The 18,084-nt window shown below is 42.6% G+C and overlaps 2 protein-coding genes across 2 annotated transcripts in view; both read left to right on the forward strand.

Moving 5' to 3' along the window:
- Positions 1-1,120: 1,120 nt before the first annotated feature.
- On the forward strand, positions 1,121-13,381 carry LOC115163083 (protein phosphatase 1 regulatory subunit 14A). The gene is made up of 4 exons (XM_029714679.1): positions 1,121-1,441; positions 9,604-9,684; positions 9,887-9,916; positions 10,575-13,381. The coding sequence occupies exons 1-4, from the start codon at positions 1,244-1,246 to the stop codon at positions 10,707-10,709; spliced, it is 444 nt and encodes a 147-aa protein (XP_029570539.1). The 5' UTR covers positions 1,121-1,243; the 3' UTR covers positions 10,710-13,381.
- Positions 13,382-14,229: 848 nt separating this feature from the next.
- Positions 14,230-18,084, forward strand: part of LOC115163085 (tumor necrosis factor alpha-induced protein 2) — a 37,719-nt gene continuing 33,864 nt past the window's right edge. Inside the window, exon 1 of the mRNA XM_029714681.1 lies at positions 14,230-14,380. The gene's annotated coding sequence lies outside the window, so the exon portion shown is untranslated. The remainder of the gene's footprint in view (positions 14,381-18,084) is intronic.

The following is an 18,084-nucleotide window of genomic DNA, read 5'->3' on the forward strand; positions in this document are numbered from 1 at the left end:
TATTCTGTAGGTAAATTCAATTCAAGTATATTACGTTTCGTATGGTATACTCATTTTTGGATGTCCACCATCCATGTCGTATGATATGTTACGTTTTACAATTCAAATGATTTGTTATGAATTTTCTAAAAGTACAATACCTTACGAATTTGCTAAACATATGATATGTTACGAATTCTAATTTGTTGTGGCTAATGTTAGCTGGCTGGCTATTGTTGGCCAGGGGTTAAGGTTAGGGGAAGGGTTAGCTAACATGCTAAGTAGTTGCAAAGTAGTCATACTAATTTGAGTGTCCCGGATTGACATTTACTGTGTTACGTCTAGAGACCAGACTAGATTCCTAATGACCTAGAGATGATTATTTGTTCATATTTCTATCTGAAAGTTCCAACCCGTTCCGTCCTGCTGAAGCGCCCCAAGGGTCCTTATGGGCGTGACGTCAGGTTGAACTTTTTCAAAATGTCCCTTTTCTATGTACTTTTGCGTGACATTCGGACGTATCCGATATTTACTTAGCCATTGTTAGGCCTTCGGATTCGTTCAATCTAATCACTAGTTGAGTTATTTTGTTGTTGTCGTAGACTGACAGATACTATACCTGAGGTAGTCAACATTACACTCTCCCAATAGAGAATCCATTGTATTTAGATACCACAAGATGTCACCATTACCCTTCTGCCATAAACTTGATGTCCAGTCGTACATGGTATGTCACCCCACTAGAGTGCAGTCAAGAGCAAGACAAAGTATGACAAAGACAGACGCAGTCAAAGGTTGGCGGACAGCCACAGTGGAGCGCCTGCACAGTTTTAGGTGCCTTGCTCAAGGGCACAACGGCAGGAGATGGCATTTAGGACACTGATGCCAGTAACTCTCCCGTTGCTGGCCCACTCTTGACCATAATTCTTTCCGTCTGACATTGGATTTGAATCTGCAACCCTCTAGTTCAGGGCTCTCCAACCCTGTTCCTGGAGAGCTACTGTCCTGTAGGTATTTGCTTTGTAAATGATTATCACACAATTCAGAAAGTGTAGAACTTCCTTATAGACACAATTGTACAGAGCTAAGTTCAATTAAATACTTATGACGTTGCCCTCGGCGCACAACTGTTTCCCGGACCGGTATAGGTGTGGCACTAGGACCCATAGCCGAGTTCTCCAGCAGTGCCCTACTATTGCCAATGATAGCGCACCTCTTCCACTCGCTAGCCACCGTTTGCACGTGTCTGTGATCCGAAGTCGATATGGCAGCGAACCGTGTCGGGAGGAGATGTAACAACAAGGTCCATTCCCCGAGTAGGGGTCCAGGTAGGGATCCGGGGCTTAGCTTGCAGAAGAGGCAAGCACGGGTCACGGTAAAGTACAACAGAAAGGAGCTCCAAAGACGCTTGGATGTGGAGAAGTGGATTGACTGTAGTCTGGACGAGCTCTATGTGGGCAGGGTGAGTCCCATCTATATGAAGTGAAACTGATCTCTATTGATAGGCTACGCATACAGTCACTTACCAATGGGAAACGTTTATTTGATTTATTGTAAGAATACAAAACGGGTTTTACGCAATAACAATTATTCATCTTAGCATCAGTGTCCACTGAATGACATAAAGCGACTTTGGCAGCAGCTTCGGTGGACGAAATTCATTGTAGCGTGGCACATCACTCTTCAGTGGGACTTAATCGCTATAATGAATATATTGGGTTGGCGCATTTGGAAACATAATAGTCATAGTCACTGATGTGAGCTGTTACGCAGCAATGGCGTATTTTCAGTCTCCTCGAGATATGTAAATACAACTATTCACAGAATGTCATTAAGTCTGTTTTTCAGAGATCGTACTGCCTCGTGTCCCTTAACATATGGGATGTGGCTGCGACGTTAATCCATTTTACATGGGGGGGTTGGCTGCCTTGTCCCCTTGCGCCCTGTCTGCTTGACATTCGATGAATCAATAATGTGTAGATGGATGCCTTCTAGTGTTTTGACTGTCTAGTCAACACTGGCTGTCATATTGGTAAATTCATGGTCTCATCAAATCCAGATGAATAGTATTGTGCATGTGTTTTCTTATCAGACACTATTGACTGGACACTTGTCCTTTAGTTAATAATAAAAGCAAACATTTCTCTGTCGCCAGAAGAAGTGGGATTAGAATGATCTACAAAGCTATTATTAGCAAGGCCATGGAGCACGTGCAGAGGACAATAAGGTTAACCATGTCAAGCTTTGTTTTCCCTATACACCCTTGTTAGCCCATGACATCAATGCTGTAAGCATGTCATCCTTCTCTACAGTCATTAAGGAAATGAGGGTGTCTTCTGTGTATTTTATTAGCTGAACAAATATCTATCACACTTCACACACCACAGTTTAACAGGTTTATTCTGCTGTAGGAAGAGCACCAGCCAAGGTGTTATACACCTGCCTGGCATGCTTCCTCATATTAGCAAAGAGAGTAAAGACCTAGCACAAAAATAGACTTGGCACCCAAGGCAAAATACAAAAGTAAATATGGTAGATTCCCTTCATGTTGTTCCCTTCCCGTTGTAAGGGGATGGACAGTCATTGGAAGACATGGAGGGGTCAGTATACTCCCTGGGAGTGGGAAAGTCTGTCTCTTTGCCAGGGGTGACATGGGGAAAGATCAGAGGTCCCATTGAAAGTGCTCCCAGAAACATGGTCAGTGGCTTGTCGCTTGTTGCTTAACATGGACAGCCTTGAGGGTTTATGGCTTCTGGCTGACACAACAGGAGGATCCTGAGGGACCAGGTGCGGTGTGTGGCATCACCAGCGAGGGCAGGGGCCGCTAAAGGATGTTGGTGGGCGTTGGGCCAAGGCACTGCATGGTGGAGTCTGAGCGAGGATGGGGAGGATGGTTGATGTAGGGATGGGGTCAGTGCTATGGTACAGATGTTGGGGTTCCATACCAATAATCTCTCCATCAGACACGACCATCTCCTGCTCAGAATGTATTTAACTATAGAAATTGGACGGCCTGTGTCAAATTCTGTTTGTATGATGTGTTGAGACCTATTTGAATCCACAGCCTTCTGGGTGTTTTTCTTTCTTCAGCATCTACTCTCGACATCCAATTTATAACATAGTAATGAAACATGGTATTAAAAACAATGTGTCTTCTGCAAAGACCACCACCTGACACACACAACGACAGTAAAAACTGCATCAGTGAGCCATCATATTTTTATAGGGTCTCTCTACAACCACTGAAAGAATAGAGAATATATAAATATAGCTTTTGATCCCAATTAGTGTTCATGACAATTTGACCTAGTGTACCATTCTGTTTCTTGTGGATGCTTTTTATGTTTATGCTTTCTCACAAACACATGGCCACAGCTTTATATATTTTGTTAATGAGTTAATTGCTGTGCTGATAGTGGAACAGGCTTGTGTAATGATGGCGTAATCAGATTTCCCCCATACCAATTTCCTCCTAGACCAAAGCCCACACTGGCTGCCCCTGCAACGGGAAAACCCCTTGACCATGCCTGAATGGACGCTAACTATCCCAGTTATTGATTGATGACATCTTTGTCTCCTGGGGGGATTCTTATGAATGGGAGGATGGGGGAGGGTTGGAGGAAGTGAAGGTCCCATATGTCACCAAATAGCACAAAGAGAATACCTCCCCCCATCACAGAGCCTGTTGTCGAAGCTCAAAGCATTGACTGTAGAACATTGCTTGGGCAATTAGTCTCGTATCGACGCTCTATCAACTCTCTATCAACACTCTATCAATGCTCAATCGGAGGCCCAGATTAAGACCCCCCCCCCCCCCCCCCGCAGTGTTCTGCTATCTGCGTGATTGTCTGCGAAGCTCGAGGTCTTTTCATCTTTAGTACCCACCCCGACACCCAGCCATTTATAACCATTCTATTGAGTCGTCACTGCCCACTAAGCCACACAGATGTGACAGCCAGTTGTTATGCAATTTACCACTGCAAACTGAGAGAGGAAAAACATCGGCGAACTAAGGTTTTTAGAGTGCAATTGTTTACTTTTGTAGGAACAATAAATATCTAATGGAGGTGAAACATCTATTGTAACTGATCTATAACAGCTGGTTCCCGGACGGATCTCATAAGACTCATCAAATATATAAATCACATAACGTCACATAATTGTGTATGTCTTGAACCAGAACATCTGCCCACAATTTAGTGATAAATGAATAACCTAATGGAAATGCATTTCATTTGCATGCCTATGTAGATGAAACGGTCATCAATCTCCTGATGAACAGGCCCATTTCCTGGTGTAGCGAGAACCTCTTGGAAATCTGTGCCGATCATATATCTCAATCATTATGGTTTTTACTTTGAAATAAAGTCAACCACCCAATCAACTACCATGATTTCACTGACGGCACTAAACCATCATTTATTTTTTTACTGATACATTTTGGTAGTGCTCTGCCCACATGCTAATACTGTTGTAATTAATACTAGATCGCGCGTCAAACTCGTTCCACGGCGGGACGAGTGTCTGCAGGTTTCGCACCCCTGTACTAGATCATTTTAATCAAATCAAATGTATTTATAAAGCCCTTCTTACATCAGCTGATATCTCAAAGTGCTGTACAGAAACCCAGCCTAAAACCCCCAAACAGCAAGCAATGCAGGTGTAGAATCTATCTGCTGTAGCAGTAAGTATCTGTGGGAACGCACCTGGTGGAAACTAGTTATGCTGATCATGTTTTGAATAGGAAGGACTTGTTAGGAGTTGACAGCAGGGGATGGCCTAGAGAGAAGGTGTGAGAAACGGTAGAGGAGAGGAAACGTGTAATGGCATGTCACACAGGCAGAAACGAGGATATGAATATTAAACGGAGAAGACCAATCATGAATCTGGAAGTGACATGTCAGTGTACTGTATTAGGGGTAAATAGATATTGTCGTGGGTCTGCATTTAGCAGTCAGCCTGTCGCAGGATATGCAATGGTAGAATGAAAGGGGGTTGGAGGAAATGGTGGTTTGGAAACTTGAGTCAAGCCAGATAAGCGTCTGTCAACACCGCAGGCTCCAGAGTAAAGTCAACAGTTGAGGGTTAACATGGTGTACACAACCCGACCCACAACAATGACTTTAATGATGAGACATTTCTAATCATTTGTCAGTCCAGTAAAATGGCTCATCATCAGTGAAATGTATTGAGGCTGAATGTTTTATGTGTATATTGATTGGTTTCAATTATTTTTTTAATTATGACCTTCCACCTCAATGGGTTATGGAAATTCATGTGCATTTTTAAAGCGTGTTCGCTTCTCTTATAAATGTATTTACTTTACGTTAGTCTTCAGTTCAACCTGACGGGGTATTTTGACCCAGATTTCTTTTGTCACCAGTGTGGGACAGACCACTTACTGTGTCAGGGTGTTGGCTATGGAAAACATTACACACACACACACACGGACACAGGTGCACAGCTGGACACTGACACAGGGACCAGTGGACTATCATCCAGAGTACCCAAGCAAACAAAAAACACATTAACCTCAACCCACTGGCCTGGAAGTGATGTGGACTAAATTGCTGCCTTTCGAGCCCTCGACTGATGTGAAACTGGGTGGAATGACTCGCTCCCATTTTCTTTCTCTGTCTCTGCTACAGAGGAGGGACGGTCCGGCTGTACTCATTTCAAAGTACCACCGTGATATGATAATGTTGCTGGTGTTACATTCTCACCTTTTTAATTATGCTCATAGAATTGCACTGCCCCTAACAGTCCTTAATGTTCCGCTAAAAACACAGTCGTCACACAGTGCAGGCTAAACTAAAACAACAGATGAAAGGGAGTTTGTTAAAATGATCGTTGCTGGAAATCAACGACTGCTGAAAATACTGGGGTGGGCTATATCGTCAGATCATCGCGAATGTAGGCTACGTGAATCAGTTATTTATGCTTGCGAACTAGTCTTTGCTTGTAACCTACTACTGGTGGAATTAATTTCACACTCGTGTATGCAGGAAGAGTGCAGCAATATGTTTATGAGATGGTCTACTTTGATGGCCAATTCGTTGCATTCAAAGTTACGAGAGAACGCAGACGAAATAAATTATGCCACCAAACAAAAGGGCACTTTTTTTTTTTTACATGAAAGGGCTGTATCTGCACCCGTCTGCTCACCTTTACTATTAGCCTCCTGCACAGGTAAGATAGGAAAAAAGGATGGGACACATTAGCCCATCTGACATCACACATCCCCTCACAGAAAACTCATTTGATCTAAGCATAATGTGAAATCCAGACGTGGACAATGAAAGCAGTTGAATCCCGATTTTTCTTAAAAATAAATAAATAAATTGCATCAGCCTAAAGTGACTTAACGCATCCTGACAGGCCTGAGTCATCATGTTTGTCTCACGATGGAGGCTGTGTTTACTCAACCCTGCCAGGAATGGGATTTTTAGCTGCTTACTGAGCCTCATTATGCCCAGCATGAGTTGAGCATTACAATAATCATTTTTGATGTTAGTGTTTGAATGAAGATTTTTTTTTACCAGCTCCTGCCAGATTACGGAATAGATCTGCTGGTGTGCACATGTCGATTCATTGCATATGTATATTACAACACCAGGTATTACATTGTCTGTGTGGTATGAGAGGGATTGTGGACTTGCTCACGTGACTATTTTTTATATATGCCTGTGTGTGTGGGCAGAATGAGACAGTATTTCATTGGCATTTGGAGTTGAAAGAAAGGTCAGGGATGCCTGGGTAGGAAGGGACTGCTTGGATCTTCCTGGACGGACCTTTACACTACCGGTATCCGACTCACTAAGTCTCCCCGCCCCGACGGCACCCACAGACAGACCCAACGGGGCTGGTTAACCTTACTGCTGAGCATTCAGGTCAGACAACTCTCCTATGGCCTGTTGCATGAGTGTCACTAGTCAACATGTCACGTGTGTGCGCTCGCACACACACACGCTGTCTCTGTTGTGTACTGTGGTTGATGTTTGGATTAGGTTCTGAAGACAGCCTCCCATCTAGTCTAAAGTGATATTTGCAGTCTTCATCAATTTCCATATATTGTTATTCAAAGAATCTTTGCATTACCAAAAAGGGCAATAAAATCAGGGTTCATTTTTGGCTCACGATGTTGATAGCAGCACATCATTAATAATTCCCTTTGAATGTGCTGTTTGTGCCAATGAGCAGACTTGCCCCAAGGGAAAAATAAATAAGGTGGAATCTCACCATGAGACTCTTGGTAAGTGTTTGGCTAAAAGCCATTGTGGAATGTTTTCCTGTTCAGAATGAGAGAAGTAGTTTGAAAACAGGGTGTGTTCGGGGCGACTACATCTTATGCCGAACAAAAATATAAACACAACATGTGGAAACACAACATGTGGAGTGTTGGTCCCATGTTTCATGAACTGAAATAAAAGATAAAATAAGTCATTACACAGATGCACCTTGTGCTGGTGACAAAAGTCCACTTTGCCTTCAATGTCGTTTTAGAGAACTTGGCAGTACATCCAACCGGCCTCACAACCGCAGACCACGTGTAACCAAGCCAGCCCAGGACCTTCATCTGGCTTCACCTGCGGGATCGTCTGAGACCAGCCACCTGGACAGCTGATGAAACTGTGGGTTTACACAACCAAAACATTTCTGCACAAACCGTCAGAAACTGTCTCCGGGACGCTCATCTGTGTGCTCATCCTTACCAGGGTCTTGACCTGACTGCAGTTTGGTGTCGTAACTGACTTCAGTGGGAAAATGCTCACCTTCAATGGCCACTGGCACTCTGGAGAAGTGTGCTCTTCACGGTGAACGGTTTGCTGATGTCAACGTTGTAAACAGAGTGCCCCATGGTGGTGGGGTTATGCTATGGGCAGGCATAAACTATGGACAATGAACCCAATTGCGTTTTTTTTATGGCAATTTCAATGCACAAAGATGCCATGTAAACGAGATCCTGAGGCCCATTGTCGTGCCATTCATCCGCCGCCATCACCTCTTGTTTCAGCGTGATAATGCACGGCCCCATGTCGCAAGGATCTGTACACAGTTCCTGGAAGCTGGAAAATGTCCCAGTTCTTCCATGGCCTGCATACTCACTAGACATGTTACCCATTGAGCATGTTTGGGATGTTCTGGATCAATGTGTACGACAGCGTATTCCAGTTCATGCCCATATCCAGCAACTTCGCACAATCAACAGCCTGATCAACTTTATGCGAAGGAGATGTTGCGCTGCATGAGACATGGTGGTCACACCAGATACTGAGTGATTTTATTTTTTCTTCTTTCTGATCCGCGCCTCTACCTTTTTTAAAGGTACTGTATCTGTGACCAACAGATACATACAGTATCTGTATTCTCAGCCATGTGAAATCCATAGATTATGGCCTAATGAATTTATTTTAATTGATTGATTTTTCTTTTTTCCTTATTTGAACTGAAGTAAAATCTTTGAAATTGTTGCATGTATTTGTCACGTCCTGACCAGCAGAGGGAGTAGTTGTTTAGTATTGTGGTCAGGACGTGGCAGAAGTACTGGGTATGTGTTTGTCTAGTATTTCTGTTTCTATGTTGGTCTGTGTGGCTCCCGATCAGGGACAGCTGGTTATCGTTGTTCCTGATTGGGAGTCATATATTAGGAGTGTGTTTGTCACCTGGTTTTTGTGGGTTGTTGTATTTCGCACTGCTAGTGAATGTATAGCCTGTGAAACTGTCACTAGTCGTTCTTGTTTATTGTTTTCCCGTGTATGCTTTATTCAAAATATAAAAATGAGTATTCACATCCCAGCTGCATTTTGGTCGATTCAACACGTATACACCTGTGACAGTATTTTTATATTTTTGTTCAGTGTAGTTCATTTGGGACATTTTCACAGATCATTAAGGGCATAGACTGTTATGCAAATAGTCTCTGCTTTCGTCTGAGACTTGGAGGGAGCTGATGGCACTGTTTGAGTATGACCAATTTTAGAAAGCCGTGAGAACGCATAGTATTCATTATTTGTGATGGAGAATATCTGTCCTTGGTGGTGGCTTCCGTCCTTACAGCATACCTAGACTAGTAGCCTGGTTCTAATCCCCCCCCTTCCTATCACCTCTCTCCTCTCCCTTCTCCTCCTCAAAGGCATTTCCTCACATGCAGTGTTCCTACTGAAACTAAATCCTAAGATTATGGAGGCACTTTGTTGACCGATTCCAAAACAGCGCAGCCATCTAAATAATAGTCCCCCCTCCCCCCAAATCATCCCTAGCCCTTAACTGCCAGCCCACGCATCCTGCATCATGCATATGTTGACTCAACAGCCACCATGGACGCTCACTTACACACACACGCACACTGCAGTGCTTCAGGGTCTCTGAATATCTCATGGTGTGTTGCACTCTAAAAACACGCACAGCTCTTCCTCTCTGTCTGTAAGACCCACGCAACTCAGAACATGGCAAGACCTCATTTGTCCTTTTTATGCGAGTGACGTATATTTTATATGCTTGTATCTGAGCCTGTCCCTTTTCATATGGGTTATGTGATAGTTGTATCGTAACATACTGCCCTGGGTAGAGTGTAGTGGAGGATGCCTACAGTTTGACTGACGCTCGGTCACCTTGTGTCCCCAGGAGGAGGAGATGCCAGAGGAGGTGAACATTGACGAGCTGTTAGACCTGAAGAGTGATGAGGAGAGAACGCACAGGCTCCAGGTGAACTGTACTACTCACTAGCAAAATCATCTGTGGACTTAATCATTTTATCAATTAAAAGCTGTGTGAACAAGTTGTACTGTTTTGATTGTGGGAATAACAGTAATGGCTGTAGATTTGGTTGCTGTTTTAAATATATTGTTTCAGCAGCAGGCTGGCCAGATGAACTAAAATCTTCTTTGGTCTGGGGATTTTTTTCCAGGAAATGTTTCGCACGTGCAATAACACAGAGGTAAGTGAGGTAATCTATATAAAAGGGTAATATCTAACCATGTGTTTTAAGATTGTTTTGGGTAGTATTTTTATGCCATTTATGTCCAGAGACTGACTATACAGAATGATGTCACGGTGAAGGGACCCAATCAGAGAGCAGTTATGACTATATCATTATGAAAGGGCCAATCAGAGAGCATGTTGAAGGGACCAATCAGATTACAGGATTACGAAGTCATTATTAAGGGACCAATCAGAGAACAGGGTTATGACCATGTCATTATAAAAGGACCAAGTCACAATTCATGACAATTGTGACTTGAGTCCAAGTCTTAAACTCAAGTACTACAACAGAAGTAACCAATGATGACTCCACATATAGTAGCTGACAATGCTAGTCTTGTCCCTTGTATGCGAGGTCTTTCTTTCACACTGTCCCTGTATCCTTCGTGGTCAGCATTACTCAACCTGTCTCAACCCCCCCCCCCCCCCTCCCCCCCCCCACACACATTGATATCATACACACAAAATTAAGTGATATCTCTGAAACATGTTTCCTTGTTGTTTCACTGTGAGTTATTCAACATTACCAACGCTGTGTGTCACTGCCTCTCACTGTGTCCATTCTGAGCATGTTTCTTATGTTGACCGCCTGCCCTTTTTCCCCGCACACACAGGTTTTCATCAAGGAGCTGGTGTTGAAACTCCACGGGCTGCAGAAACAGGAGGACCTCCACAACAATGGCATCGAACAACCCCAGCTACACATCTTCCCCAACCGGCAAAACTCTGCAGACCGAGAGGTGATCTGAAGGCCCTGTTATGTTACCCTTCAACCCCAGAACCCGACTCCCCATCCCTCAGCCCGATGCCACTGACCTCATCTGAAAAACATGGGGTCTTGCTGGTCTTTACACTGTGCTCTACACACTGTCAAATACACATCAAACAGCTAGCCAGAATCGGACAACTTATCACAAACTTTGCAGACACCTTATCTTCTGTCCACACACACAACCACAATGCACAGGCAGTCCCTGCAACATTTGTACCTCTACGATGTCAAATGGATTCTGTTTTATTTTCGTTAACTCCGTGTCTGAAATGTTTGAAACGTGCTGCTCTCTGTTGAGTCGCTACCGCTACTTGTGTCCTGTGTTTCCATGAATTGCTTTTCTTGGAAAACTCATTAGGGTATCGACTGTTGGTCGGTGTGTCTTATGTTGTGAGATGCACCTCTGATTCTGTTTAGCTCATAAACCAGAGCCAAGGAGTCCAGCAATGTACTGTAGATACCAATGTCAGTCTGAAGGTAATAAAGACTCTATAGAGCTTCCATATACCCAAATGGGTTAGTCAACGGTTCCTGGCTACAAGCAGGCCTACCGTATTTTCAAACTGCATCCAGTAACGTAAGAGACAATAGCTCATGAGGTCAACTGGGAAAAACATATATATATATATATATTAAAAAGGGGAGAAATATTGTTGTGATATTCCCAATAATTTTAATGACCATATAGATAAAGCTACAAAGGATATTGTTTATGAAGAGCAAGCAGTATTGCTTGGTAGGTTGTCAACTGCCCCTCAGAAAGCCGGTTTAGACTAGCTATTAAGGATCATTTAAGCTGTCAGGAAAACCAGGTAATTCATTTCTTACCAAAGTGTTTGTATATCTGTAGAGGATTTTCAGTCAGCTAAAGGATAAAAACCCAACTGCTTTACTGTGCTCCTATGTGCCACCTCAGGTACACAATGTTTCCTAATGTTTTTATTGTTGTTGTTTTTTTACATGAGTTTCAACACGGTTTGTAAATGTGCAGATCTCGGTTGGTTGTATTGGTTTAAATACATTTTGAATTCAATGTTTCCTAGAGTAACTTTGAATCATTACCAGCATAGTGTTTTATAGATTTGAGGCTGTCTTTACATGCTGCTGTACCAGAGAAGGCCCGTGTTTAAACAAAAAAAAGAATGCTGAGTCGTATGGATAAACAGCGCCCTCTTCCGGCTAAATGTACGGAGTCATTTACAACAACATTACATTTTGGGCATGACAGTCTACTCTACACACATTTGACAAACAGGGTGTTTATTTAATCCCATAGGGGTCAACCCATTTACCATCATTGTAAATAGATTGCTAGGGTGTGACTGAGGGTAGGTAGATAGATAGATAGATAGTAGCCTATATGATGCGAACTTAAGTGTCAGCCCGAGGATGCATGAAATATCAGACGGGTCAGATTTTTCAAGCACCCGTAACTTTCTCATAGCAATCCTACAGTATGAACTCTTGCTCAAACCAATCCAATACTATCTCATCTGACAGACTGTCATGGTTCATTGGAATAACCTGTAGATGGCAGGAGAACACAAGTCAACATTTCCTTTCTCATTATATTAAGGACACCACAGAGTCAGCTTCAGGAACGTCTTTAGTAAGATACAACCAGATACGCTTACAGAGCATTATGGGTACCGTAGTACATCATGCCGCATCTCCTTTTAGCTCAGCATCATGCTACGGACATTAGCCTCAATTTAACAATTTTCTGTGGAATTTTCCGTTGCTCGAAAAAACGCTCTGTGTATGTATATGTCTGTTTGTTGCTGAAGCTCCGCTGTTCCACCACAGACCAACCAGGCTCAACACACCTTTGTCTATGTTTGTGAAGTAAACATGACAAATTCCACCCGGCATTAAGGACTTCTGGTCTGTAAGGTGCACATTTAGAAATGTCTTCGTGTGTCATGATCATGGAATCAGATGGACTTGTGAAGTGAACTTTCCCCGTTGACATGATGGTTTGGTATGCGTATGCATTTAGACCTTGTAAGTGTCGTTCCACAAAATGATTGCATTTTGCGTCCTTTTGATATTTGAAGTAGAAATTGTGCACGACTATTGCATTTTAAAAGCCTGTTATATTAATAAATCTGCCCTTTTAATACAGACTAGATACATTATTCCTATTTAAAATCAGATTTTCTTTTAATTAAGACTTGCTAAAGTGTAAAAATTCAGCATTTTGACATGTCCCTCCGTGCACCCCCAGTGACTTCTAGGAAGATTTTAACCCACTTAATCTGCAAATTTCTCCCAAGTTTTCATCATCGTTGTATTTTGCTGCTTTGACAAAGTCAAAGCCATTTCTGAAAAATGATGATTTATTTAATGTGATTAGTGAATCATTTATGTCTACCTCATTTAAAAGTCAACCCTGTAACGTGAACTGAACTCTCGTTTTTATGTGGTGAAACTATTCCTTAAAAAAAAAAAATTCTCAAAATAAACATTGAACATCTAATAGTCAAACCATAGAGTAAAAGCAGGTGAGCTGGTTCTACTAATTTTGGCTATGTTCTGGTGTTTTGTGGTGGGAAAATGAGCTGATCGAACATAGATGTCAACCCTGTTACCCATAGTTAGACAGGCTGTAAATGTAAAAAGAAATAATAAAATACAAATTGTTAAGCTTAATTTCAATCGCCTCTCTGTGTTGCGCACAACAACGTTCCATTCCCCCGTTTACCTCTGTTTTAAGATGAAATCATCAACCCTGTTTCTTAGTAGGTATTTACTATAGTACTACATTTAACCTCTTGAGATGGAAAAACACTTTTTATGAAGTTGAACATGTGCTCTTTATGACAGAATGTTAAAATGAGAGGAAATCCAAAAAAATATATTTTTACACTACTCAAAAGGTTGACGATTCATGCTCCAAAAGACTAAGTGTATTATGTAGGCTGGACAAACAGTATACAGTAAAGGGTTAGAATTCCAAGTGCATTGTTCCACAGCATCAATACATCCTAAAGTCTCACAGATGCTCAAAGCACATAAACAAACATGGGCCTAAAACAAAGAGCGTACACATGAACTCTATGGCCACATCCGTGTGTAGGTGTGTTCAGTGCAGAATACGTTCATAAACAAAGTTCAAAACAACTAGGTAACGGGAGAATACTCCAAAACAAATCCCAGATCCGGTGGATAGGGCATAGGGGGTTGCCTATGGTAGATTACTTAAAATAGATCATCTCTATGAGGTGGGGGGATTCAATATACATATGGGTCTAAAACAAACAAACAAATTAATAAACTAAATGAAAGTCTAGCCACAATAGCCCCCCCCCCCCCCCCCCCTCTCCAAAGGCAATTAGTATAATCAGCCTCTCTCCCTGAGGGGCCTGTAGCTCGCTGTGGAGGAGGAGGCAGGGATGGGGGGGCAAAAATGGGATGGCCCGCTTCCTCAGGAAAAAGCATCTTTTGCTATAGCCAGGAAATGGCCAACGCCAGCCCCGGAGTCCAGACGAGCCTCTGGAACAGAGAAGCAGGCATTACTTCTGAGCTGTCGGACCTACGAGGACACAGCCACTCACACACCCACTTCGACCAGCTACATTGCCCGTGTGGCCAGGGATGCCACTGCTGTGAGAACCACAGGGATCTTCTTCTTAACAGCATAACAAGGTAAGAGCTGGACTCTAGGCCCGGGTGAAGCCATTTAAGACTTTTCATCTCAGTTTCATGTTGTCCAGGTGCCCCTGGTTTGGTTGGGTCCAGTCAGAACTCCCCTCAGAAGCATGTGTCCTCACCCACTCATAGAGAGCAGGGCTTGGGTTCCGTATTGGTCAGAGCGGAGACCAATGAGAGACCAGTGAGCGGCAGTATTCAGTGGATAACATTCTGTTTGCTTTCTTCAGAGTCATACAGTATATCACTGTTGTTTCATGTGTAGTCTTTATGGAATATTTATCTGTCTGCTGTTGTGTCTCTACTAGGGCCTATAGAATAACATAATTTAAATACAACTTCTGCCAAGATCAGTATTTTGTTAGCATGTATTGCAGCACTTGCAGCACATAATACAGACAGGGCTCCAAAGCCTTGTGGATCAGGAAAAGCCATGCATAGATAACTACATGAATATACAGTGCATTTCGGAAAGTATTCAGACCCCTTCCCTTTTTCCACATTTTGTTATGTTACAGTCTTATTCTAAAATGGATTAAATAAAATAAAAAATCCTCATCAATCTACACACAATACCCCATAAAGACAAATTGAAAACAGGTTTTTAGTAATGTTTGCTAATTTATACACTTGTCTATATAAGGTCCCCCAGTTGACAGTGCATGTCAGAGCAAAAACCAAGTCATGAGGTCGAAGAGATTGTCAGTAGAGCACCGAGACAAGATTGTGTCGAGGTACAGATCTGGGGAAGGGTACCAAAAAATGTCTGCAGCATTGAAGGTCCCCTAGAACGGTGGCCTCCATCATTCTTAAATGGAAGAAGTTTGGAACCACCAAAACTCTTCCTAGTGCTGGCCACCCGGCCAAACTGAGCAATCGGGGGAGAAACGCCTTGGTCAGGGAGGTGACCAAGAACCCGATGGTCACTCTGAAAAGATGAATGGAGCAAAGTACAGAGAGCTCCTTGATGAAAACCTGCTCCAGAGCGCTCAGGACCTCAGACTGGGGTTCTGGAACATCTAATAGGGTTCACTTTCCAAAAGGACAACAACCCTAAGCACACAGCTAAATACAGGTGTGCCAAGCTTGTAGCGTCATACCCAAGCTGTAATCGCTGCCAAAGGTGCTTCAACCAAGTACTGAGTAAAGGGTCTGAATACTTATGTAAAGCCTGTTTTTGCTTTGTCATTATGGGGTATTGTGTGTAGATTGATGAGGAGGGAAAAAACAATTGAATCAATTTTAGAATAAGGCTGTAACGTAACAAAATGTGGAAAAAGTCAAGGGGTCTGATGACCTTCTGAATGCACTGTACATACAGAGCAGATTTGCTTAACTTTAGTCCTTCTAGAAACAGCCCACATAGTGGACTTTCCACAGCTGTTCATCTGTTGGCTGTTTTTATCATGTTTTATGGATGAAATGTGAAGAGTACATTGTCATTTTTTCCCCACAGAATTTCGTGGGTGAAGCTCTAACTTCGGTGCCGTTTTAATCAATGTTTCAATGGTATAAAATCCTTGTTTGATGCGGTGAAGCACATTTGAATTCCACTGACCGCTGACCACATGTCCAGTGTTGAGGGAGTACCAATCTGATGAGTCATTGATGGTTATCTGAGTGTCCTTCAGGGAATCTCTGTTTGTATTGTTTATCCCTGCATGTTTGTGACGCACGCACAGTCACAGGAAAATCTCAATAACATTTTCTAGAAATATTAGAGCAACAATGACAACGTCTAAAGATGCAACACATGAACAGTAGCTTAATATAAGCCTACAGTGCAATGTACAGTGGCCAGTATAAGCCTTCTTGTGAGATGTCTCATAACGAGGAACCATGCAACCAAGGCCCCCATTATTCACTCCTTAATACTGTGGGCACAGGTACACCTAGACAATTAAAGTTAGGACAGTTCAAGAGAACAAGACCTATTCCCACTAAGGATTTTAACATTGAACGATCTGACCAATACTTCAAAACTTCTAATGAAAGAGTTTCTGTCTAACCTAAATGATGCTACATGGTGTGATATAACATAATGCTGTAGTCAGTACAGTAATGCAGTAGATATAGCAGTCACAGTACCTTATGAGAGATAATACAATGTTTTCAGGCTATAAAGTGTGTTAAGTGGATAGCTACACAGTTAAAATGAATTGCTTTGTAACGCCCAAAATGAGTGGCAACTGAGCTGCCACCAACTTGAAGGAGAATGCCAAGAGTGTGCAAAGCCTGTCATCAATACAAAGGGTGGCTACTTTGAAGAATCTCAAATATAAAATATATTTAGATTTGTTTCACACTTTTTTGGTTACTACATGATTCCATATGTGTTATTTCATAGTTTTGATGTCTTCACTATTATTCTACAATGTAGAAAATAGTAAAAAATAAAGAAAAACCCTTGAATGAGTAGGTGTGTCCAAACTTTTGACTGGTACTGTACATTGGGTTTACATTCCAGCACGCTCCAAACACCAGATCTCAGCTTAGAGGCATTACTTTTCATAGTTTCATTACACAATCATGGTGTTTTGAGACTTTCTATTTGCACAGTGTTCTATGACCAGTAAACAGAAGCAAGCAATACAAACGTAACAAACAAAGAGCAACTTAATTGTCAACAATAAGGCCTGCCAAACTAAGGACATCATGGCCCTGTTGCCAAGGTCAGCGGAACCAATGTCATGATTATAAAAGAGTTTAACTCAGGAAGGAAAACCTGAGGCAGAGAGAGAAACATGGGATGTGTGTGAGTATACTGTACATAATTATGTTTGTCACCAAGCCATTACAGCACACCCTTTGGTGACAAAAATTGTTCCGTGAGATCCTTTTTTATCCTCTTATTTCTACAGTCTACATTACAAATGACTCGCCTGCTGAGTGATTGGCTGGCTACCTTCCTCCTCCGTCCACCTGAATTAGCATTGAATTAGAACAATCTAAACCTCTTCAGGTCAAGGAACGAGTTTGACGTCTATCCGCTCCCTAGATGGGTGAATCGTGAAAGCACCAGGATGCTACTTACTGCAGTCAGCGCAAATAAAGGATAACCTTAATTCCTCCTGTGCTGTTGGCTGTGTGTGTTTGAGTGGGACAGGGGACAGATTGATGCACTGAGACTGATGAACCGAGGGCATTCAATAGGGGCCCTTCACTCAGTGAGGGGTGGTAGAGGTGCTCCGAGGGGGCTTCCTGTGGCCCGTGTGGGGCGATCAGTACAGGATGCAGGCAGGCTATGATTGGAGCGCCCCCCGTTGACCCCACACACAGGTGCTGCATTGGGGAATGTTACATAACCATGGCGACAAACAACAAAAATGTCCTGATTGGATTGGTTTTTAGTATCTTATAGCTTATCAGCAGCAAAATGTTACCTGCCCATTTATGCAGACTTTGAGAATGTGAAAGTTATATAATCTTGTTCGTTTAGGAATTCCTCAACTTCAGTGGTAGAACTTCTACAACAAAAAGTATTGAGCAACTAGAACTACCCTCATTCTGTTACCTATCTTCCGCAGTCAGGAAGATGTCCTGAAGATAACTCACTATCTGAAACCAAAATAATAGTACATCTGGCCCTTTAGGATCCAACATGAACCAACAGGTCTGCTGGGGGCCGTTGCGAAACCGTTGAAACGCTGCCAAGGTGGACTGTGGTGACAGCTTTGGGAAAAGGATGGAGAGACAGAGAG

Source organism: Salmo trutta, chromosome 26 (genome assembly GCF_901001165.1).
Source record: "Salmo trutta chromosome 26, fSalTru1.1, whole genome shotgun sequence".
Taxonomy (NCBI): Eukaryota; Metazoa; Chordata; class Actinopteri; order Salmoniformes; family Salmonidae; genus Salmo; species Salmo trutta.

Excerpts from the sequence above, each read along its gene's own strand:
- LOC115163083 (XM_029714679.1), top strand. The coding sequence starts at position 1,244 with ATGGCAGCGAACCGTGTCGGGAGGAGATGTAACAACAAGGTCCATTCC. Across the intron at positions 1,442-9,603 it reads ACGAGCTCTATGTGGGCAGG|GAGGAGGAGATGCCAGAGGA; the intron begins GTGAGTCCCATC and ends TTGTGTCCCCAG. Across the intron at positions 9,685-9,886 it reads AGAGAACGCACAGGCTCCAG|GAAATGTTTCGCACGTGCAA; the intron begins GTGAACTGTACT and ends ATTTTTTTCCAG.